This window comes from Oncorhynchus mykiss, chromosome 8 (assembly GCF_057628025.1).
Source record: "Oncorhynchus mykiss isolate SJ-2025 chromosome 8, ASM5762802v1, whole genome shotgun sequence".
Taxonomy (NCBI): Eukaryota; Metazoa; Chordata; class Actinopteri; order Salmoniformes; family Salmonidae; genus Oncorhynchus; species Oncorhynchus mykiss.
Window position 1 is genome coordinate 18,049,367 of NC_143029.1, and position 23,467 is coordinate 18,072,833.

The window sequence follows — 23,467 nt, forward strand, 5'->3', positions numbered from 1 at the left end:
AATGAGCCCCGCCCTGTAAAATGAATCCCCTGGCCTGTGTAAACAAGTCATCAATGCTTGTCACATAATTGCCACATTGGCCAGGACAAATGGAGACACAGGGTGCTGCCAGGGCTACTGCTGCTGACTGTAATTGCAATCTTTTAGATGGGAAATGGCAAATTAGCTACCAGCTAGGGGGGGGGGGGGGGGGGGGGGGACAGACACCCAGGCCCATTAACATCATTCTAAAGACATATTGGGAAGCTTAAGCAGGGCTCTGGTATGGACTCTGGAGTGGGTTTTCACCAGACTTCTCCAGATTAAACATTCTCAGGGTGGTCAGTAAGGATCTGGAAGGGGTGCGAGATTGTTTGTACGTGTGCGAGGATGTGTTAATGGGGGCATAAATGCAGACTCTACTACAGGTCCTTCCTTCATTTACTTAGCAACACTCCAGTACTTACTTGTGCAGGCCACAGAGGGTGGGTCTGAGTGCGCCCGGTAGTAGCCGTCCTCACAGTCGCAGCGCCACAAGCCCTCCCGGTCATTGTAGCTGTGTGCTGGGCAGCGCGAACACTGCAGGTCCTGGGACGAGGACTTGTAGAACCCACGGCCACATGCTATGACCAGGAGAAGAGGAGAAGGGAGAGAGAAGGGAGAGAGAGAGAGAGAGAGAGAGAGAGAGAGTGAGAGAGATAGAGAGAGAGCGAGAGAGAGAGAGAAAGAGAAAATACTTTAGTTCACACTTGAATTCCCATAAAAGAGAAAGGGCATGATGGAACAGAGCATTACACTTGTGCTCACATCACAGAACAGCTGGTGTTTGGATCAACCTGCCCCTCTGGCATCATCAACAAGCTTAACAAACTCTACTTAAAAACACATCACAAATATCACCATGGCAAAGCCTGCACTGCATGGGGAAAAATCACTGCTTATTAACCAGAGGAAAAATCTGGCTATATTTGGTGCATTTTTTATCCTTTAGTCTTTAAGTTACTCTGTGTCCAAATCAATAAGGACTTAAATATGGTCCAATCACACACACACAGTCGTGAAGAAGGGGTGACATCGCTTCTTCCCCTTCAGGAGGTTGAAAAGGTTTGGCATGGGCCCTCAAATCCTCAAAAAGTTATACAGCTGCACCATTGAGAGCATCTTGACAGGCGGCATAACTGCTTGGTATGGCAACAGCACCGCCCTCGATCACATGGTGCTACAGAGGGTTCTGCGGACAGCCCAGTACATCACTGGGGCCGAGCTCCCTGCCATCCAGGACATCTATATCAGGTGGTGTGAAAAGAAGGCCCGGAAAATCGCCAAAGACTCCAACCACCCAAGCTCTTCTCTCTGCTTCCGCACAGCAAGTGGTACCGGTGCATCAAGTCTGACACCAACAGGCTCCTGAACAGCTTCTATACCCAAGCCATAATACTAAATAGATAACAGAAGGGCTACACTGACTATCTGAGTTGACCCTAGTATTTTATTTTAATTTTTGTCTCCATGCACACTCACAGGACCCTACACACTTACACACACTGACACTCCAACACACACATAACATACACACACATTTATAGACTCTACACACACACACACACACACACACACACACACACACACACACACACACACACACACACACACACACACACACACACACACACACTAATAATAATTTACTCTGCTGCTACTCAGTTTATCATTTTGGGGCGGCAGGGTAGCCTAGTGGTTAGAACGTTGGACTAGTAACCGGAGGGTTGCAAGTTCAAACCCCTGGGCTGACAAGGTACAAATCTGTCGTTCTGCCCCTGAACAGGCAGTTAACCCACTGTTCCTAGGCCGTCATCGAAAATAAGAATTTGTTCTTAACTGACTTGCCTAGTTAAATAAAGGTAAAAAAAAATTGAATAAAAAAATATATATCATGACACCTAGTCACCTTACCCCTAAACATATCTACCTCCAGTATTCCTGCACATTGTAAGTATAGTATTGGAACTGACCCTGAATAAAGCTTCTTACTTTATCGTGTTCTTCTTATTTTCACTTCTTGTGTATTTTTGTTCTACCTTGTTATTTTTAGTATTATATTGTTATTGATTACTGCATTGTTGGGTTTAGAGCTGGCAAAAAAGCATTTTACAGTGCTTGTTCACCTGACATAAAAAAAACTTGAAACTTGAAATAAATAAGGGTTTTTGCTAATCAAAGCCCAGTCGGAGAGAGAATGTTGTCCTACAGTGCTCCGTGGGGTGCTACCATAGAACACAGACAAGGTTGTAGAAATCCTAAATGGATTATTTTAATGTTTCACCTTCAAAAGAAAGAGGTGAGATGAATAGGCTTGTCCACCAGGGATAGGAGACAGTGAATAATTCACTATCGTTCACATGGTTGTTTGTGTGGGTCCATTGACATGTCTCAATGACAATTCATTAATTCAGCCGCTGATTCAATCTATCCACATGAGCATCTTGAATTATCACAGATCATTGTTTTATGCAATGGGCCACAAACTAAATCATGAGGGGACAAAAAAGGGCATACTTCCAGACAAAATCCAGCGATAATAACAATTTTTTTAGCAAAGAAACAATTCCAGTATAATGAATACAATTATTCATATAGAGGGCTTTGTGAATCACATTATCCAAATTCACTTTTAAGCATTACAGGCTGACTACACCACTCGCGTCACGTGCGCGAGCACTTCAAAATAAATTTAGACATACATGTTATTCAATTATTGCACCCACACCGCTTGCGTGCGCCAACGAGCGCCTGCGTTGCCAAGGGCTAAAATAGAAATCAGTTCTATTTCTGATGCAGATCTCGCTGCAAGTCCTGCATCTCAAATCTCCTCATTGGTTTATAGAAGCAGCTACCCATTGGTTATACCCACGTGGGTGACTGAAAGACGAACGAGGTCAGTGCCGGAAATGAACATAATTTATGAAAGTTGCCAATCGCAATTTAAAGTCAAGAGAAGAAAAGGCCTGGAAGGAGGAGAGATGGCTAGAAACGATTCCATTTAATGTGTGGATTAATTGGTGGAGTAGAGGACCTTGTGCATTTCAGGTAAAATAACAATTCAATGTTTATATCCCAGGACAAATTAGCTAGCAACAGCAAAATAGCTAAATAGGACAAATTAGCTAGCTAGCTAAATTGCCATAATTGTTTAATGCTTTTCGACCTGTCCCCAAATGAATGTAATTGGTTCAGAGTTTGTTTTGATATTTTAACCTGCGTGTCGTGATCGTGTTTGGTGTGGGGGGACAAAATACATTTATGCACGATGGCGCACGCACGCAGGCGGTTTGGGTTCCATGTTAGTGAATAGGGAAATTCTAGGTTTGGCTTTTTTTGTCTCAACACTAAGTCTGCTAATCCACGGTGACCTACTGTTGGTGTAAGATCCTTTGCTAAGCCTTCTGCCCACATGATTTCTGTTCCAATCTGCAAGGAGTCTATCCGCCTGTAAATAGCTCTGCATACAAACTAGAAAATTATATAAAAACATTTAAAAAATAAAAAATTTTCATGAGCTGCTGGGGAAATTTTCATGGCGATGTTTCCCATTTCAGATCTCCGTTGCACTCTTTTTTCAAGCGTTCAAAATCGTTGGCCATACTTCTGTGACAGATCTAAAATAGAGAGGATAAGGGAACCCAGGTTTCCTCATTCTAACACCGTCTCAGCGCGTGGAGGAGAGCGAGGGACGGGGTTTCCCCATTTCAGCAACATAAAAGCCCTGTCACTCTCTATTTATCTCACCAGCCTCATGAAACAAGACATTATTCGGAGAAAGGGTGGGAAAATACATGATTTTAGCTCTAACATTACTTTAGCTGAGATAGCTAGTAATTGAAAACAGGATTTTAAGGCTGTGAGAGAGGTGCCTTTGGTTAGAGTTGTGTGCTGCCTGCCGAAACATATTAGTCACACATATTCTAATTTACCAATCTACCATAACATTAGACTTTACGTGCAAACAATGTACCTGCGCAAAGACACACACATAATGCGCTATACCATACTCTGATAAGACTATGTAAATATTCACATGTTGGCCCGTGTCTGTGATCACATAGAGCAGTCCATTTGAGGCAAGTTAAAGATTGGCCAACGGTGCTGTTTGAAAGGCTGCTTTCTCCTCTCTTCTCTCACCACGCATGGCTGTTTAAACACTCTGATAAGCCAGTGTGTCTGTTTACCTTTAGGTTTGAGTGTAGTGTAGCAGTGTGGAGGGGAGGCCCAGCTGAGCCCAGGGCTGCCTGGCTACCATGTTCCCAGGCTGAGCCTCCACGTCGCTAGCTAGCAGGCCCAGATTAGTGCTATCTCAGCCACTAGAACCACAGGGATTTGAAAAGTAAATAGTACTCCAAGTTAAAGTTTCCATGAAAAAAAGACATTATTTTCCTTGTTTTGTCATCAGGGCCCCTGTGTTTATCAACGTGTCTGACCGGCTTTGGCATCCGGAAATGTTTACAGAAGCAACAAGGCGGCAAATTAGGGCCTCAAATCCAACAGCTGTGTGACATGGGTAACCATTTTCTGGGCTCGCCCTGGCTCTCCCTCTCCAGCCCTCTCTCACAGTGCACTGAGTGACATGCACAAACACAGCCATCCCAGAGCCTGCATTCCAGTCCCAGCAGCCCAGGCCCTTTTGGCCAGATCCTGTTCCTGGCATCATCAGCTGAAAACACACTCTTTAACGGAGATGTTGAAGCATTCGGTAAAAGAGGGTGATAGTTTTTTCCCCCTCGTTTTTCCCTTGCAGCAACACATTTCTTTGGGGGGGGGGGGGATAACACATCACTGTATAATTACCCTGGGTTTAATCTCTAGTGCTTGTCTGTAATATCAGGACAAACCCGGCCTGCCTCTCATACAGTATTTGAGAACTTCACTGACACGGAAACACATTAGAGCACCGTACACGTCCATCTCTTGACTCACAATAATCCATTGCGTTTTACATTGACGCCGAATCCGACATACAAACTCATACGTGGGGGAAAAAAGTACAGAGACTACTTGAAAATGTCTGGTTTTGTGCCACCCGCCCTACACTACCACTCAGATAAAGGCTAGGTTAACATGCTGTGCTTGTTGACACAGACGGTGGGTTAAAAAACATGGAGAAGGAGCTGGGACAGACAACACAGGCCTTATTTACACCACACTGCGAAATTAGCCGGTCTTTAGAGAACAGGGCTGAGGTTGAAAATACAAGTCTGACATTCCACCAGGCTCCTTAGCGAGGGGCAACAGACAGCATCTGTCATTTACCTTACAGTGGTCAAACGCTTTCATTCAGCGATGGGGGGGGGAAAACTGTCTGCAGTCAGAATTTTATGCACTGTACTGATAGAACAGGAAAGGCCTCACTCTGGGGCTAGGAGCACAGTTAGGGAGGAATATGCCCTGACTGACTCCCTATACTGAGGACGTCTCAATCACTCTCCACATCACTCTCCACATTGCGGGGCCACGAGAGGATGAAACAACAAGCCGTTATCTCCAACAGACACACACTAAGAAATTAAATTCTCAATTTTTTCAAGATACTGCTTTGTCTGTTTCCTCCGAGCTCGGCTTCTTAACATTCTTCAATTCCATCCAGACGCTCTCTATGTTTGGCAATTGAATGGCAATCTGGGTAAAGGACACAGAGGCAGAAAAAGGAAAGAGGATAGATGAGATTCTCATCCTGTGCTGACATTTTGTGACAGGCTGACATATCGCTTCCTGTGGCCTTACCAGATGATAATTATTCCTAATGTCTCGGCGTGACGCAATGGGCACTTGAGTTTTTCCTTCGGTTAATCTTCCACTTAGATTGACAGATCGCATTTCATAAAGGGCCCATTGCCTTCTAGCTAGTTTTACCATTCCAGAAAAGCAACAGTTTTACCTCACTTTTAGAGTCGGTGAAATAGGGAAACAACACTCTCCACTTCCCTAATAACCCCCACATCTAAACAGGCTAGTTCTCCACATAATATACTGAGGACAGAGGGGACTTCAGGCTCTAAACAGGCTAGTTCTCCCTATCGACTACTGAGGACAGAGGGGACATCAGGGTCTAAACAGGCTAGTTCTCCCTATCAACTACTGAGGACAGAGGGGACATGAGGGTCTAAACAGGCTAGTTCTCCCTATCAACTACTGAGATCAGAGGGGACTTCAGGCTCTAAACAGGCTAGTTCTCCCTATCGACTACTGAGGACAGAGGGGACTTCAGGCTCTAAACAGGCTAGTTCTCCCTATCGACTACTGAGGACAGAGGGGACTTCAGAGTCTAAACAGACTAGTTCTCCATATAATATACTGAGGACAGAGGGGACTTCAGGCTCTAAACAGACTAGTTCTCCCTATCAACTACTGAGATCAGAGGGGACTTCAGGCTCTAAACAGGCTAGTTCTCCCTATCAACTACTGAGGACAGAGGGGACTTCAGGCTCTAAACAGGCTAGTTATCCCTATCAACTACTGAGGACAGAGGGGACTTCAGGCTCTAAACAGGATAGTTCTCCCTATCAACTACTGAGGACAGAGGGGACTTCAGGCTCTAAACAGGCTACTTCTCCCTATCAACTACTGAGGACAGAGGGGACATCAGGGTCTAAACAGGCTAGTTCTCCCTATCAACTACTGAGGACAGAGGGGACATCAGGGTCTAAACAGGCTAGTTCTCCCTATCAACTACTGAGGACAGAGGGGACTTCAGGGTGAGTATGGTGGTGGTGGTGGTAGTGGTGATGGTGGTTTTCGTGGTGGTGGTGGTGATGGTGAGTGTGGTGATGGTGGTGAGTGTGGTGATGGTGGTGGTGGTGTGTGTTGGTGGTGGTGCTCCAGCTCTCCTGACCCTCAGTGAGATGGACTGGTGTGGGCTAGTCTGAGGGCCCTGACAGGGCCGGGCCTCCCCCTGGCCACCCTCTCATCCAGCCTGATTATGTGTTAAACCAGCCTGCGTGTCTGTCAGGATGGATGGAGAAAGAATGTGAGAGTCGGCAGGCCGGTGAGTGGAGGCCGCAGAGACCCGGAGTGAGAGAGAAGCTTAGAGAGATAGCACCCCATTAGAGTGATAAAGGAGGCCTAGGGAGAGAGCTGCAGTCGACAGGACCAACAGCCAGGCAGACCGGGCTCCGCTCACTGATGTATGCCAGGTGAAGCAGGTCAAACACGATAAAGGAAACAGATTATTTTCTAATTTCAAAACGCCATTGCCTTTCCTTAAACAGTCTCTGTCGCCACCGCCGCTACGATAGGGAAATGTCTTTACAAATATCAACTATAAACACCGGCCCCACAAAATATGGGAAGCTTGTCTAGGCTGGTTTTTATGAATCCATTTCCTCCGAGAGTCTTTTCCTTCTTCCTTGTTTTGCTTGATCTGACCTCAGTGCTCCGTTGTCTGGCTACACAGCATAAACACATTTATCTCCTATTCACCCTGCGAGGTGTTGTTTCATCAACTCCATTATACTGCTAACTCAATGTTCATATTACCGGGGACATTCTTTGCTAGTAATTTAAAAACACCCTGCTTCTCAACGTTCACAGAGCCATGAAATTCTATTCCAGAATCATTGCTTTAGGTCCATGACTGGGTTTTATTCTGAGGGCATAATATATAATTATGAACGTGACACTGTGTTGTTGGAGAGGGATGTCAATAGCCCTGGAGAAGCTGGGTTCTTCTGCATACTGTGTGGCTCTGATTAGATGGGTGTTTTTGCCATGGCAAGTAGTGTGTTAGGACATCCATCAAGCTCTGTTTACTGACATGTTGTGTACTCTACACAGTTGTTTTTTTTTTTTTACGCTAATGCCCTTTGGTTTTTCTTCAACAACCTCTCTTGTTTCCCATGGAGTAAATCTTGCGAGTAATTTCACAGCATCCGCCTAGCAACAGGTGTTTTTAGACTTCTCCACCTCTGTGAGAAAAAAAAATCTTGAGGTAGCGTACTGCACTTTTCTACTAAATCTCCCTCTTTTTTATCCATAAAGAAAGAAAAGAAAGAGAAACTAAGCTGAACAGTTGGGCTTTTGCCCCGAGACATGTTAATCTCCCACCTTTGAAAGGCGAGGCGCCTACCCAGCTCCTGGAAACAGTGGCACAACACACAAAGGAGAGGAGGGAGAGAGAACTGAGACCCTGCTGGAACCCTCTTCACAGGGGACGGGGATAGAGTTTCAATGTCTAACCCCTTCCAAACAAGCTACTTTCAAACACCTACACCTCCTGTGGGCTTTTGAATGGAGGGGTGGAGATAGAAGGAGAGAGGAAACAAGGCTACAGTGAGCAAAAAAACTAAACAAACTTTCAGATGAAGAATTTTAGCTAGAAAGACCAGATTAAATGGCTGAAAAACCTAAAAACGATCATATTGTCACTAATTCTTCCCACATAGGCCCACACCACACATAGCTTGAATGGCTGTGCCTGGCTATGCGTGTACTCAGCACACCTAGACAACGCCTCCATTCATCGGTGCTACCTTTGCTTAAGGGGAGATAAGTAGCTTTACTATGAGAAACAAAGAGAAGATTAGCATTCCCTTACACTGTGTTGGATGGCACACTGCTTTGGCCTCCAAACAGCCAAACTCCTGAGGAAGTGTCTGGTTGGACGTACCGAGCTAAGATCAAAGCTAGCTAGCCTACTGATCAAACTTTTAAAAGTCCCAAAAATATTTTCTGGCTACCTAAATATTATTTAAATCTTAAAGTATTTTCATTTTATAATTAGAAATATACACATAATTAGGAATGAAATATAACAGAAAAATTAACTGATTTAACTTATATTAAGTAAAACAGCAGGATAATGTATCAGCTGTGCAATTACTGCTGAATACATTATATTTCTGACATTCCCATTTTGTTGGCTCCACTTAGTCGTTCCCAACACCAAAGGAAGAATCTTTAGCCTCAATTTTTTTGTGTCAAACCTAAAACCAAGGCATCTATATTAAAAACTAAGGCTTGGAAGAGAACAGATTGTATCGGGTGTGATGATAATTATGCCAATACATAAATTCAATAATCAATATGTACAGTTGTTTTGGTAAATGTCACATTGATAACAAAGGTCACATGATAAGTGTGAAAAAAACAATATTCACAACCAGTTCACAAACTTTTCAAATCTGTTCCTAGTGCATTACAGCCTGAGCTACCGCATGTTGTCAGAAATTGAAATAAGCAACAATAAACCCCAGCACCTGTTTCCTCACTTAGCTATCACACTTATTTACCGCATGGGTCTGCAGGTGGAAAATGAAGGACGTTTTCACATTAAATCATTACAGAATTTATAGCGTTGGTTCCGCATGAGCAGAAACTGAACCTTGTGTCCGTACAAAAGTACACCCTCTTCCAGAGAGAGAGAGAGAGAGAGAGAGAGAGCGAGGTCTTCACTTCTTTAATTCATCATGCAGGGTAAGGGCTTTCCAAATGACTTTCCAGTGACATGGAAATGTCCCTGCCTAATCGTCTTTTGTTTAGTTCATTAAACTTGCATGGCGACGGGAGAAAAAAGTCTTAAGGGCAGCTAGCCCGGGCGGCTGGCTACCTTTAAATGGAGGACGTGGCTAGATGTAAGAGGACCTCTTATTGCTGAAAGACTTCTACACTGAAGAGAAGAGACTGTGCTGCTCTCGGGATAAAAGCAGAGGGCCCAAAGGTCTACCCCGACCCAAAGCCCCCTGCAGCTACAACGAATCAGCGCTTAAAATGTCCCCAGTCAGCAACCAAGCATTATCTCCAAATTGTGCCAATGCCTCGCACCCCTCTCCCCATGCCCCGCTTTCCCTCCTACCCCACCCCACTCCAATCCCCATGGACCCACTGCTGTGACAGAAAGGACTGGAACACAGGAACAATTTCAAACCAGCCACTAGTCTCCCTACAGCGGGCCAGCCCCCGTGGGCTCCAGTTACACACAAAGGCGTCCGTTTGGCCTCAGTTGGCCGTGCTGATGTGCGCGCTGCTCCACAGAGAAACAGCCAGGTCAACCTAACGAGGCAAAGAGGACCATCAATCCAGATTTGACAACCAACTACACACCAAATCTAAACCCAGCTCAGTTCCTGACAACCAACTACACACCACATCTAAACCCAGATCATGTCCTGACAACCAACTACACACCACATCTAAACCCAGATCCTGTCCTGACAACTAACTACACACACCACATCTAAACCCAGATCCTGTCCTGACAACCAACTACACACCACATCTAAACCCAGATCCTGTCCTGACAACCAACTACACACCACATCTAAACCCAGATCCTGTCCTGACAACCAACTACACACCACATCTAAACCCAGATCCTGTCCTGACAACCAACTACACACCACATCTAAACCCAGATCCTGTCCTGACAACCAACTACACACCACATCTAAACCCAGATCCTGTCCTGACAACCAACTACACACCACATCTAAACCCAGATCCTGTCCTGACAACCAACTACACTCCACATCTAAACCCAGATTCTGTCCTGACAACCAACTACACTCCACATCTAAACCCAGATCCTGTCCTGACAACCAACTACACACCACATCTAAACCCAGATCCTGTCCTGACAACCAACTACACTCCACATCTAAACCCATATCCTGTCCTGACAACCAACTACACACCACATCTAAACCCAGATTCTGTCCTGACAACCAACTACACTCCACATCTAAACCCAGATCCTGTCCTGACAACCAACTACACACCACATCTAAACCCAGATCCTGTCGTGACAACCAACTACACACACCACATCTAAACCCAGATCCTGTCCTGACAACCAACTACACACCACATCTAAACCCAGATCCTGTCCTGACAACCAACTACACACCACATCTAAACCCAGATCCTGTCCTGACAACCAACTACACACCACATCTAAACCCAGATCCTGTCCTGACAACCAACTACACACCACATCTAAACCCAGATCGTGTCCTGACAACCAACTACACACCACATCTAAACCCAGATCCTGTCCTGACAACCAACTACACACCACATCTAAACCCAGATCCTGTCCTGACAACCAACTACACTCCACATCTAAACCCAGATCCTGTCCTGACAACCAACTACACTCCACATCTAAACCCAGATTCTGTCCTGACAACCAACTACACTCCACATCTAAACCCAGATCCTGTCCTGACAACCAACTACACACCACATCTAAACCCAGATCCTGTCCTGACAACCAACTACACTCCACATCTAAACCCATATCCTGTCCTGACAACCAACTACACACCACATCTAAACCCAGATCCTGTCCTGACAACCAACTACACACCACATCTAAACCCAGATCCTGTCCTGACAACCAACTACACACCACATCTAAACCCAGATCCTGTCCTGACAACCAACTACACACCACATCTAAACCCAGATCCTGTCCCGACAACCAACTACACACCACATCTAAACCCAGATCCTGTCCTGACAACCAACTACACACCACATCTAAACCCAGCTCAGGTCCGTGGCTGTTCCAGTTCAAACAAATGCTAATCATGAGTTTATGGATTATAATAATCACGATAATTAGAACAAACATGCTTTTTTGCATCTGAATAAGCGGTACCACTGTGCTGCTTTGCTTACGTGAGCAGATCAAATTATTTGGAGTGGGGAAAAACAGGCGGCTTGAGTCAAGAGAACATTGGCTGTTTTATTCATTTTTATACAATGAATTTGCTTAGATTTTTGATTTAGTAATAACCTAGCACAGAAACACACTCATTGCCTGCCTCACAAAGTAGCTTGTATTCCTCTGTGCAGTGCCTTTGCTCTTTTTAATCCCTTGTTATGAGAAAAAGGCAGTTTCTTCTGCTTCTCATTAGTAGACTGAATCATAGTTTCTTCCTCAGAGAACTGGAAAGAGCACAGATTGGTTTAAATTGTAAATGTGGAGAGCTATAATAAACAGGGTAGTCATTTTAATGTTGGATACAATGTCTCTCCCTTTTAAATATACACCACCACTTCCGAATGAGAAATAAAATAATAAAAATCAAAGTTTCCCTGGATACAAGACTCCTAGCTGCACAACGCTGCCAGGCCTGACATTCTGCGGGAAACTTTAACATGTGAAATGAAATACAAATGCCTCATTTTCTAAACAAAACAGTTTCACGGGGCTCACTCATTTCCATTTCATTTAGGCATGGTAAATATTTGTTTCAAAGTCATATGCAAAAATAGAATATGCCCATATGCATTGATTCACATCCAGTGGTCGGCAACCATGCTTTTTCCCCCGGCCCCCACAGTTTTCATTAAAAACACATACAGTATACAATACTAAAATATTTGGGGGTTTTAGTGTTGGGTAAGAAAAGACAGTAAAATCACCAGGAATTCAGAAAATAATAATAATAATTGAGTAAATCTGTTCTTAAGTATTCTCACTTTTAAAAAATAAGGGAAATTCACAAACACGTCTCAATGTTATCAAGGTTATACAATTATTGTTATTTTCAAATAAAATCTATTTTTGGGCTTAGTCAATTTGCAGTGTACAAATTATAATTATGTTCCGGTCCCCCGAACATCCGCTCTGAAACAAATCGGCCCGCGGCTGAATCTAGTTGTCTTTACTCGAACATAATGCATATTGGGTTGCTGCTATATCAAATCAAACGAAAACTCTATTATCTTTAACGTTTGTCCCTACTGTTTGTCATTCTTGCAGATATTATACCTAGAGATAAAAGTTACATTGAGGGTACATTGAGGGTGTAAAATCCAGACCTAAAAATATCCGGAATAAGTCTCCCTGAAACATTGCTGCTCGCTGCCTGGTCATTGGTAATAGGTTTTTCTTTCACCTCGCTTGATAAGCTGCTGGAACTAAATCATGTATATATAAATATGAATCAGAGGACAGTAAAATATAATCCACTTAACGCTTGTGGGGACACACCAACTTGCCCAGAAGACACCATTACATGAAATGTATTTAACCCCTTAGCTGAATACCAGTTAATCAAATGGGGCAAAACCATACCTAATATTCGTATTAAGCACTCTGAGTCATGTTAGTTCAAAATGGAGGCTAACTAACTGACACACATTATTCATCTATAGATCTGTCACTAAATCTGAGCTGTCAGGCCAAATTAGAGACCCAAGTTGAATTTCATCTATAGACAGAATCATAGTAAACATTCTCCATTTTGACGTCAACAGAGGACAATAAGAAGAGATATGTGGGTAGACATTGTTGACCCTAAAAGAGAGACCTTTGCTATTTTGTGTCAGATGGCGTTATTTCCAAGGTGACACTGGGGTCTCTCATTGGCTACGCTTAAGGTCAGTGAATATTAACTTAATTTACACATGGCTGCAAACAAGGCCGGGCTGGACAATGGATGCCTGCCTTTTGTGCTTAGTAACGTGAGCGCCCTGGATGACAGAACACTGCCAAGACGGAAGATGGATGATCGCAGCAGTTGACCCTTGTTCATCAGAAGAGTCACCTCTCTGGCCCCCTCTCCCCGCACAACAATAGCCCCCTCCCCATGCCTCAGCAGCCCTCATCTCCACTTGCACTAACAGGTTCAGACACTTCCATCGATCCCCGGTTCCATACCTCTTGAGATTGCGGGCTTTATTTTCCTTTGGCTATCTAAACTGTGGCACAGATGTCTTTTTTTGTAATTGCTCAGCCACCATTCTGTTGGGAGGGATCCGATCGGACAGGGGAACACTATGTCAGATGACAACGTCTTGCCGTTTAGTGTCCCTGTGGCATGTGGGGGAAAGTGACTCGGCCCAGGGTCTTAGCACCTTACCGTGCGTCAGGGAGAAAGGCAGAGAGGGAGGGAGGCAGGGAGGGAAGGCTCTGTCTGTTGTCTCCTCTGGGAGCTTTGTAGACCGGTGGCTCTACACTTCAATCTTCCTTTAAGAGGAAAATCAATAACTTATTACATAAGCTCAACACTTTTTTCCCCACTTACACCCCGAGCAGGCAGAGAGGGGACTTAAAAATGTGCTTAGAAGTGCTCTGTTGCATAAAAGCCTACCATTTCTTTCCCAGTGACTTGTTCTCCTTGGACAAAACAGGCACATACTCTATTACGCTGTGACTATACATATGGGGTGTGTAAGTATGTGAGGGTGTTTGTTTCTGTCGATATGTGTCTCTCCAGCTTCTAACAAATCAAAAATGTAAATCTCCATATCAAATATTAGTAATATCTAAGGCTTGGTGAACACTTTGTATAAGCCTACATACTATTTATTTGAATCCCCCCCAAAAACGAAACTAATTCATTTTGAGACTTGATGCTAGCTGTCAACCATGTTTGTGTTTCAAAGCAACAGATACAATGGCCCCACAGTCTATCACTGTGCTACCTGCCAGGTCAAACAAACAAAAACAGGAACAACCCTGAAGCTGTGGAAGAATGCAGCTTTTCACCAGAAGCTAGCCGACACGGGCGATGACAAGACTAGCCACCGTCCATCACCAAATTATTTCAATCTTGAGTGATTTCAATCCAGTTGTGTCTCCTGGGGATTCTGTGCGCTCCACCGTTTGAATAATTAAGCTCAGGAGCGGTTGTAAAGGACGGCCATTTGGAGCATTATTAAAATCACACCTTATCAATCAGGAGGAGCGTCAAGATGCATGAGGACCCCTGACTCCTGGCTTCATTTGAAATGCTAAGTAGTGGCCTTGCCTGGGCCTGGAGCTGGGGCTGCCTGGTGCCCCTCTCCCCTCCACATAGACAGACACACCTTGGCTTGTGTGGTCAACCGCATCACAGTTAGGTCCTTCCCTCAGGGGTCTCAGCCCATCAATCAGCCGTAGACTAACCACTGTCTGAGTTCCTGACACACCAAGATGGATGGTGTCAGTGTCTGCAGGATGCTGTATCCTCTCATGAATCATCTAGTTAGCATGTAGCGATAGCGCTGGGATAAGGTTGTGTTTTTATCTGTTTACTTGAGAGACTAGGCCTCCCACACTGGAGAAAGAGTTGAACAGGTGAATAGTTCATCAGTTCTCAAGAGTCGGTTGCTTTAGGGTATAATTATGTGATGTGTTAAAATTGGACAACCTACATTCCTGGCAAAACAAAGACACCAATGTCTGTCCACAAGGGCCCTCTATTTCTCGTAACGACTCAGTGGCTCCATTTCTGAATGGCCACTATTTTAGCACCACACACTTCTATGCAAATAAACCCTGTGCACGTTGCAGGACACTTAAAATGTGCCCTTTTCAACACCCATAACACTGATTCTCCTAACATTGGGAGAGAGAGAAACACAGGTATTTATAGTGCTGCAGATGCCACAAAATAGTTAAAGAGAGACAGAGACGGGGAGGGAGAGGAGTGAAAGACATGCAGTCCCTCTCCAGTGACGGTGATGAATGAGTGGATCACAACACGTTTTGGAGGAGGCCTCTGCATTCACAGAGGGGGGGCTCCTAGTCCTCGAATGACATGACTGACAGCTCAACTCACTTGCTCCTCCTGCAGCCTTCTGCTCAATATTTCACAGATGGACATTTTACAATTGGAGGATACTGCATATATTGAAAATAGGACAGTGAGCGGAATGTGTATCTATTTTCTATATAGAAAGTCACAGTATCGCAAGCAGGATGCTAAAAGAGAGGCCTGGGTGAAGACTGAGTAAACTCCAACACAAGTATTATAGCTGTACTGTAGCTAAGGGGCAGTTACAGAGGACAAAACCCTCTTCCATTCTAGGCCCCATTGAAGTGGTGTTCAACCGATGGAAAACTGTTGGATTTTCCCCTTGCTCTAGGAGAAACCACTGAATGGGCGATTTAATATCAACAGATCTCTGCGAGAAGCTGCTGATTCTGCAGTAAGATGTTCATTTTATTTAGATGAACTACCCCTCAATACAATGGCCAGCCATGCCCCAATGGAAATAAATATCTTATAAAGTTACCATGTTGAGAAAGGATTTGAATCACTCATACACAGGTGGGTATGTTTTCCACCTCATTAAGGACAGTTTTAGCTGGCACAGTAGTTGGACCAGTTAATTGCCTCGAATGGGCAACAGTTCAGTTCTAACAGGCCTGCTTTACAAGCAGAAGAGCAGGCTTCAGCTGGTACTTTTAGACAAAGCTCTGATGTAATATATGCTACATTGTTTGCTCCAAAATAATATAAACGACTACACAAAAAAGGACTCACCGGGTGTTGAACAAGCTCTAACCTCTAGCCACATTTTAGAGCAACATTACTCAAGAGCCAATTTTTGTTTGTTTTTGATAATATCACCTAAGTGCACTTCACATGGTAGAAGGTATAGACCTACCTCTCTGGTGGAGGCCTACGTGTTGCCTGAAAGTGGCCAGCCTGCCTGGACTTCTAGTTTGTCCTGAGACACATTTCCTTTAATTATTACTGGTCAGTACCCCTCATAAGCTGCTTAGAGGGACACTGCCCATTCCGTGAAAGAAAAAAAGCTTGGCTGACAAGACAGAGCACTTAAACTCGGTGACTTAAGTAGTTCCCCTTTAATCCACAGTGATTGTTATCTTACAAGTCAGGTGGCCGCTGAAAATAATCTTTTGTGCAATTAGAGTGACATAAAGCATTTAATGCTAACTGCCGAGGCATGGTGCTAGGACCAAACAACACAAAATGCATATCCGCAGTGACTTTAATTGTGTTTCCTGTTAGGGCCCTTCATAAATATCTTGGGGCCTAAATGCCACAGTATGGCGGCTATTTGTTTTCTCTCTCTGTCAGGGTTGTTTGGAAGGGGCAGAGGAATACTGAGATTGGTTGGACATCCTCCAGACCTGTCTATTCTGCAAGTGATTGCCTTGGCCAGCAGCCAGCCAGAGAGGGAAGTGCTCTTACCGAGGAGCACTGAGCTAAACTGAAGTGCAAGTTATCATTTAATCCCAGTGTCAACAGAACCATGGCTATAAATTAAGAGCCTGCTAACCAAACAATTAACATGGATTCCAATTATTACGCTGAGGATTTTCAGGCCTCCATACTTTATCCATCATTAATATGGCCCTCAAATCAGCTGATTTAATTTTATTTGCCACCACAACTATTCAATGTGGCCTAGATTGTCCTTTGCCTGTTTTGTATAATTAAAAACTCAAATACTGAACAGATTCTTTCTGTTGTTTAGGCATGGGTGACCCTGTGCAAAACCATAAATCAAAGAGAAAAACTAGTCTAAACATTTACATTTGAATGAGGCACATTTTCTGCTTACCAATAAGTTTCCTATTTCCCCTAATTAAAACAATAATATTTTTCCATATTGAAAATTGCAGTGTAGCAGAGGATAGAAAAAGTTATGCCACTAATGAAAATGACGTATAGAGAGGATAGAGCAAGATGAATATAACTGCACTCACGTTCACATGCATCGCCCTTCTGATGAAATCCAGCTTTGCATATACATTTCCCTATAGGCACCAGCCATTCTCCCTCTGCACTGCAGTGCATCTTGGGAGCGTTATCGGCCTCCTCCTCTGCGTCACTGACACACATGCCCTCGACCTCGACCAGAGAGGAGAATTCTGATCCCGTAACAGTGTCTGGGAAAGTGGCCAGGTTCTCAATGATGGACCAGCACTTCTTGTAATAAACTTTGACAGAGACCAGAGCGATGCATGCCCCTACATCCTGGAAGGCCAGGTAAAACCCTCGTCTGGACAGCGGCCCAATGATGCGTACTTCTGTATTCAGCTTCATCTTCCTCTCTCCCAGGTCCCCCTGAGTGAAGCTCTCATCTGCTGCGATTGTGTCAATTTTCACGTACTGGTTTTCTCGTATATTCCTGCCGACCTCCGAATCGGTTTCCTGATAATACAAGTTGAATGTCTCCTTGCACGTGCCCACCACACCGGGTAGACTGTTACAATCCCTCAACGTGAACTTCAGTTCCACAAAAATCCTCTGGGCATCGCCCTTCTCTATCCAGCTAGTCCGAAGCCAGTTATTCTGATTGGGCTCCATGACCTGACAAACCTGGTATGTGCGAATGGGGGTGTAGTTTTCATCCAACCCGCTGATCTCTTCCCACTGAAAAGAACAGAGCACAAGTTTGGTACATTTATATGGATTGGTTCTCAACAGCAACATACTTTTGCAAGGAAATCAAAACACAACAATGTAAATACTGGCTGGTTTTGTGTCCTACTGTGGTGTTGAGTCAATACAGTGTTTTAACATAATAATAAAGACGTGTACAAGGTGTAACAACTAGTAATAACACTGTCTAAAGTTGGGTTAGCTAAATGAAATCACAAAAACATAGGGCATGAAAAGACCTCCATTATTGGAGCACTTTAAAAACAATTGGTCATCCATTTTGCTTTTACAGTATTTGGAAATGAGTATGGAACTATTAAACTAAATCCATAAACCTCTGCAGTGTTATTGTGAAATCAGACCTAAAGAAAGATTAGAAAACAGAGATAAGCCTAAAGTTAGATATTCCTAATATAGCAAATAAGTAAATCTGATAAGCATAAAAACAAATGGATCAACTACGATTACTTTCCAGTCATATTGCTAGATTTGTATTTATTTATTATTTAAATGTTGTTATTTTAGATTTTAAAACCTTTACGGACAGGCTATTATGGAAAGGTGACTTGAGGCCTGGGCTACATCAAAAACAAAATCAATATGTCTTCACTTACATGCCACCCATCCTATAGATTTTCAGGACTGCTACAATTAACAACAATTAACATAAACAAACACCCCACCCAAATGGCCTTTCTCGAACTCGGTCCGACACTATGACAATTTTAAAAAGCTTGCCTCTGGATAGTGCAACTGATAATGACCCAGAGGCACATATCCATGGTAATGACCCAGAGGCTCATATCCATGGTAATGACCCAGAGGCACATATCCATGGTAATGACACAGCCAGAAAGACATAATAATACTGGACCGTGTTGAAATTTCACATTTAAATCTAGATTTTCCTCCATTGAGGTAGAGCATGGTAACGCTGGAAAGAATAGTGTTAATTGGAGTATTATATGTTCTCAGAGGTGTAGGCTAGTTAGTGTCCCACTTACCCCACCAGGAGGAGAAGATATCCACTCCAGCTCTGTCTGCTGTGCCTTGGAATCCAACAGAATCACTAGCAACAGGAAATAAAATGGTAGAGCAGATGATTAAATCTCTGTATGTGCCACTGTCAGTTCGACAAATATTATTAAATGAATAAGCTATGAAAGTCTACAGCCTGATACAGTATGTGAGGGCTAGATGACTATACACATGACCCATTTTCTGCAGCCAGCTATGAAAATGAACAATTACAGGCTGTGCAATAGGGTATTGATTTGATGACAATATTTTTTTACCTCAATGGCACTGCCTGAGAACTGCTTTCACATTGAAGACTACTGGATAAACGCATGTCACATACAGTAGGCTACCCTTCCTATTAAGACTAAGGACAGCTTTTATCTCCATTAAGCTAAATGGTAAGTGTTATTTGTGACAACTTTGGGTTTCATGAAGCCTACAACCCACATAAACATGGGGTAAAATTGCATTTTTTTTTAAAACCTATCTATCTGTTTGTGTCTTTTCAGTATGGAGGCATACATACTGGTGCAATAGGGTCAGACAAGAACACCTGCCTCTATACGTAAATCTAAGACAATAAAAAGCAATGCACGAGTCCTTGCTGTGCCATGGGCGACAGGCGCACTGACAACAGAAATATAATCCTAAAACTGTTCGGCTGTAGTCTACCAACGGCAACATGAATTTGGTGTAAAAGTGTCACTTATCTAACATAATATTTATATATATATATGCATTTAATAGATTATTAGCGAGTAGACTTTGTATTCATTCACCCGAATAGAGCCTCAGAGCGTACTGCCGATTCCTCTCCTTGAACGCAGAGCCGTGAAATAAAGTGTTTAATAGCAGAGTTACTATAGGCTAAATATAATTTCAATCTATTGATCAGACATGCGATCAGATATTATAGCCCCATATGCATTAAATCATTTACACAGACCGTTTCAAACTTCAGACAGACTCGAAAATAGTTTGTATTTCAGAATCATTACAGTGTGTTTACGAATACAATAATCACCTTAAAAGTGAAGGTCAGCAACTTGGCAATACTTTAATATTATTTATCTCCTTCCAATTGTATTTTTTATATTATTAGGTCAATTAGCAAAATTAACCTTTAGTTCATTTATATAAACAGTATACCTTGATCTTGCTATCTCTCCGTGTCTGTGATATAGACTTTCCTTGTGCGCTCTCGCTATGTGCATGTCAGTTTTTATAGACTCATTTCAGGTCTTTCAAACATGAACTCCTGTAATGACAAGGAGGGTTAATGTGTACCATACTTAGGGTGAATGGGTTGGTATTAGCTTACCCATCGATCTTGGAAGTTTATCCCAAGTCATGATATGAGACTGAGTGGAATGACAGTCTAAATGTAGACTATTTTAGCCTTGAAAACAACAATTTCACCATCGTCCGTTTAGAGCCTTATTTTGGATTTGGTGCCACGCGTAAAAGCCTACTAAAATAGCCTACGACGGGTCGTTTGTCACACAAACGCTGTGTAATGTCCAGACTGCAATCCACTGACTAACAACACTGTAATGTCATTGAACTAATGTCTTGACATATTGTATTTTTTAAACATTTAACAAATACAGGAATGATCATTCGTGCGCAAGCAACAAAATCGCAGGATAGTCTACTGCGCGCTATTTCTCTGGATGTCACTACGCGCGATTGCCGATCAGTTTTCGAGATGTAGCCTGGATGAGGCGATGATGAGAGGTTATCAAACTTTATTACATACCTTCTTTCGCATTCTGCGCTTTTCCAGTGTTCATCAAACAACATAAATGAAGGCAAAATGTAATCCACAAACACGGAATCGACGTAGAACCCATGTTGTAAATGGAAGTTAGCTAGACAGTATTCGCTTTTCCACCTTGGCGTGCACTTCCCATTGACGACGCTAAAACAGCTCTATGTACGAGAACCTGCCGTGTCTCACTCAAATAGCATCCGCATCTGCTGGGCGTGGACTGTAACACAACTGATGTCACTCAACTAGACTGACAGAAGAATGATCCACTCGCGGCTGGTAGAAAAGTATCCTGTGCAAGCATTGTGACAAATACATTCGTTGCAGAGGCTGTTCATCAGGATAATTTAATGAATTATGGTTTTAGTCAATGTTACAGTCCAGTCTTCTTTGGGCAAGATGGACCTCTTTGCTTTGGGTAAGATGATGGTAAGAAACTTTCCTTCCATACAAGACAAAGCAAATAGTTATCAGCCTACATTAACATAGCCTAAACCAAAAAACTCTAATCCAAAGTATGTGGTGCATTACCCTGAAATAACAACATAAATATAAAAAGATGAAGGGCTATCTGGGCAAATAATGTTGTTATAAACTGTTACCATACTTTCACCATGTCACCACTTCACTGTAATGTCCCATGTATTTGTTTAGAAGAGTGAGTAAAGACAATGGGTGCATCATCTTCAGAAAAACAAACTGTATTATTGGTTAAGGACTTGAATGTAAACATTTCACTGTAACACCTGTTGTATTCGGCGCATGTGACAAATACAATTTGATTTGAGAAGGCCACCTTAAGACAGGAGTCTGGGCATTAGGAGGAGATGAGTTGACTCCTTATGTTGTGTTGTGTTGCTGCATGGAAAACTGCTACAGTAAAGATGGAACTAACTGCATCCTGGGGTTCTAAGTAGCGCTCTACATCAAGATAAACACAGAACACAATTAAAAAGTGTAACGTTAATTTCCCGTTGCTCAGTTGATTTGGAAAATCACTGATAAATTAAAGCGTAAAAGAGGAACGCAGTAACCCTTTACATACACAACATGTGTTTCAGCTCACCAATTAATCACAATTGACCTCTACCAAGTAAAATCAGCTGTAATTATGGCCCACAAATATTGATTAATAAACTATGTACATCATGAATGGATGTAAGGAGACATTCAAGTTTTATGTACCTAACTTTTTGTTTGACATGTTTATTATGCAAATTAGTCTTAATCCTCTTCACCTGGGAAACGTGTTCCACCAATGCATTATGCTGTATCCTTCATTATTAGATCATTTAAATGTCTTAAAGTTACCTTCATTATACAGCATGTTTTATTATTTATAGTTATAGTCTATCTCAATAATTTAAACCGTGACTTTAATCATTGATTTGAAAAATAATTCTTATGTTCAGTGGGGCATCATTTCAGACCTGTTGACTGTGTTTATTTACTGTACCACTGACTGTCATTATACTCTGTCTGTTGGATTTGTTTCAAAGACATTTGAATATTCATGGCTATTTGTTATTCAGTCTCAATCTTTGGCTTGATTCCCACGTGACAAGCTCAGGCATTACAAAGCTTCCCCATCGCTAGAATAGACAAATGATCACAAGGATATTCAAAGAGTAAACAATACATAAAGTTTTCTACATTTACAAGTAGTTTCCCAAAAACCACAATGCTGTCTTTTTATGATGTCAATATTAACATTCCGGCATTAATACATCATAGAATATCCATGATCCATCGAACCATATTCTGTATTATGCCAAGGAATTGTCACTCTGGGTCAGATCTCAGGTCATTATAAGCTTCCAAGATGCATTACCTCTATTTGTTTTTACTATCTGTTGCTTACTGTGACCATGGCACTCTCTAATTGGGTTCTTATTATTATAGCCGTGCTGTGGTTAGTGGTCATGTGGAAGTGACACTCTTCACAAGGGAAGACTTATTGTTGTAGTGGTAGTGTTCACTGTTTAATAGATTGTGTCACAAATGGCACCTTATTCCCTTTTCAGGGTGTGAATTGTGACTAAATAAAGAATAGGATGCCATTTGGTACGCAGCTCTAGTAAAGCTATCAGCAGCAACTAGGCCTATCCTCTGCAATAAGGTGTGGATAAGTTATTACACAGGAACCCATATATATGTGACAGATGAAAGGTACACATAAATAATCATAAATCATCATTTTTGAATGGTGTAGATTGGGCAATGAAATCCTATTTTTGCATATAATATTTAAATTATAGCAACTTATGTTGAAACAGGTGTCCAACTGTCCATCATATGGGGAAACAATAATGAGAGAGTGGCCAGAGGGTTAGATGCAGCTGTTGCTGCAAAACCAAGTGTTCTTTCAAGCTGTGAACTGACAGACACTTACTACTCCCATTCAGTCTGTTTAAGGAACCCCCTAGTTGTTGAGATATCATTGGAAATGAATGTGACATCATTAGGCAAGTGGATGTACTGTAGCCTACCAAAACCGAAACAATTCATAAAGCCTGAGAAGAAATTACCATCTGCGACCAATAATTCACAAGAGTAACTGCAAGTTTAGTGACAC

General features: G+C 42.7%; 1 protein-coding gene across 5 annotated transcripts in view; it reads right to left on the reverse strand.

The window, feature by feature from the left end:
- The window catches only part of LOC110529510 (ephrin type-A receptor 7), a 79,833-nt gene extending 58,712 nt beyond the window's left edge, over positions 1-21,121 (reverse strand). For all 5 annotated transcript variants that reach the window (XM_036984909.2, XM_036984906.2, XM_036984908.2 and 2 more), the window contains exons 1-4: positions 20,881-21,121; positions 19,106-19,170; positions 17,423-18,092; positions 447-602 (exon numbers count right to left, since the gene is read on the reverse strand). In XM_036984909.2, the coding sequence (XP_036840804.1) occupies positions 447-602; positions 17,423-18,092; positions 19,106-19,170; positions 20,881-20,974 (985 nt within the window). In that variant the 5' untranslated portion in view covers positions 20,975-21,121. The remainder of the gene's footprint in view (positions 1-446; positions 603-17,422; positions 18,093-19,105; positions 19,171-20,880) is intronic.
- Positions 21,122-23,467: the final 2,346 nt, after the last annotated feature.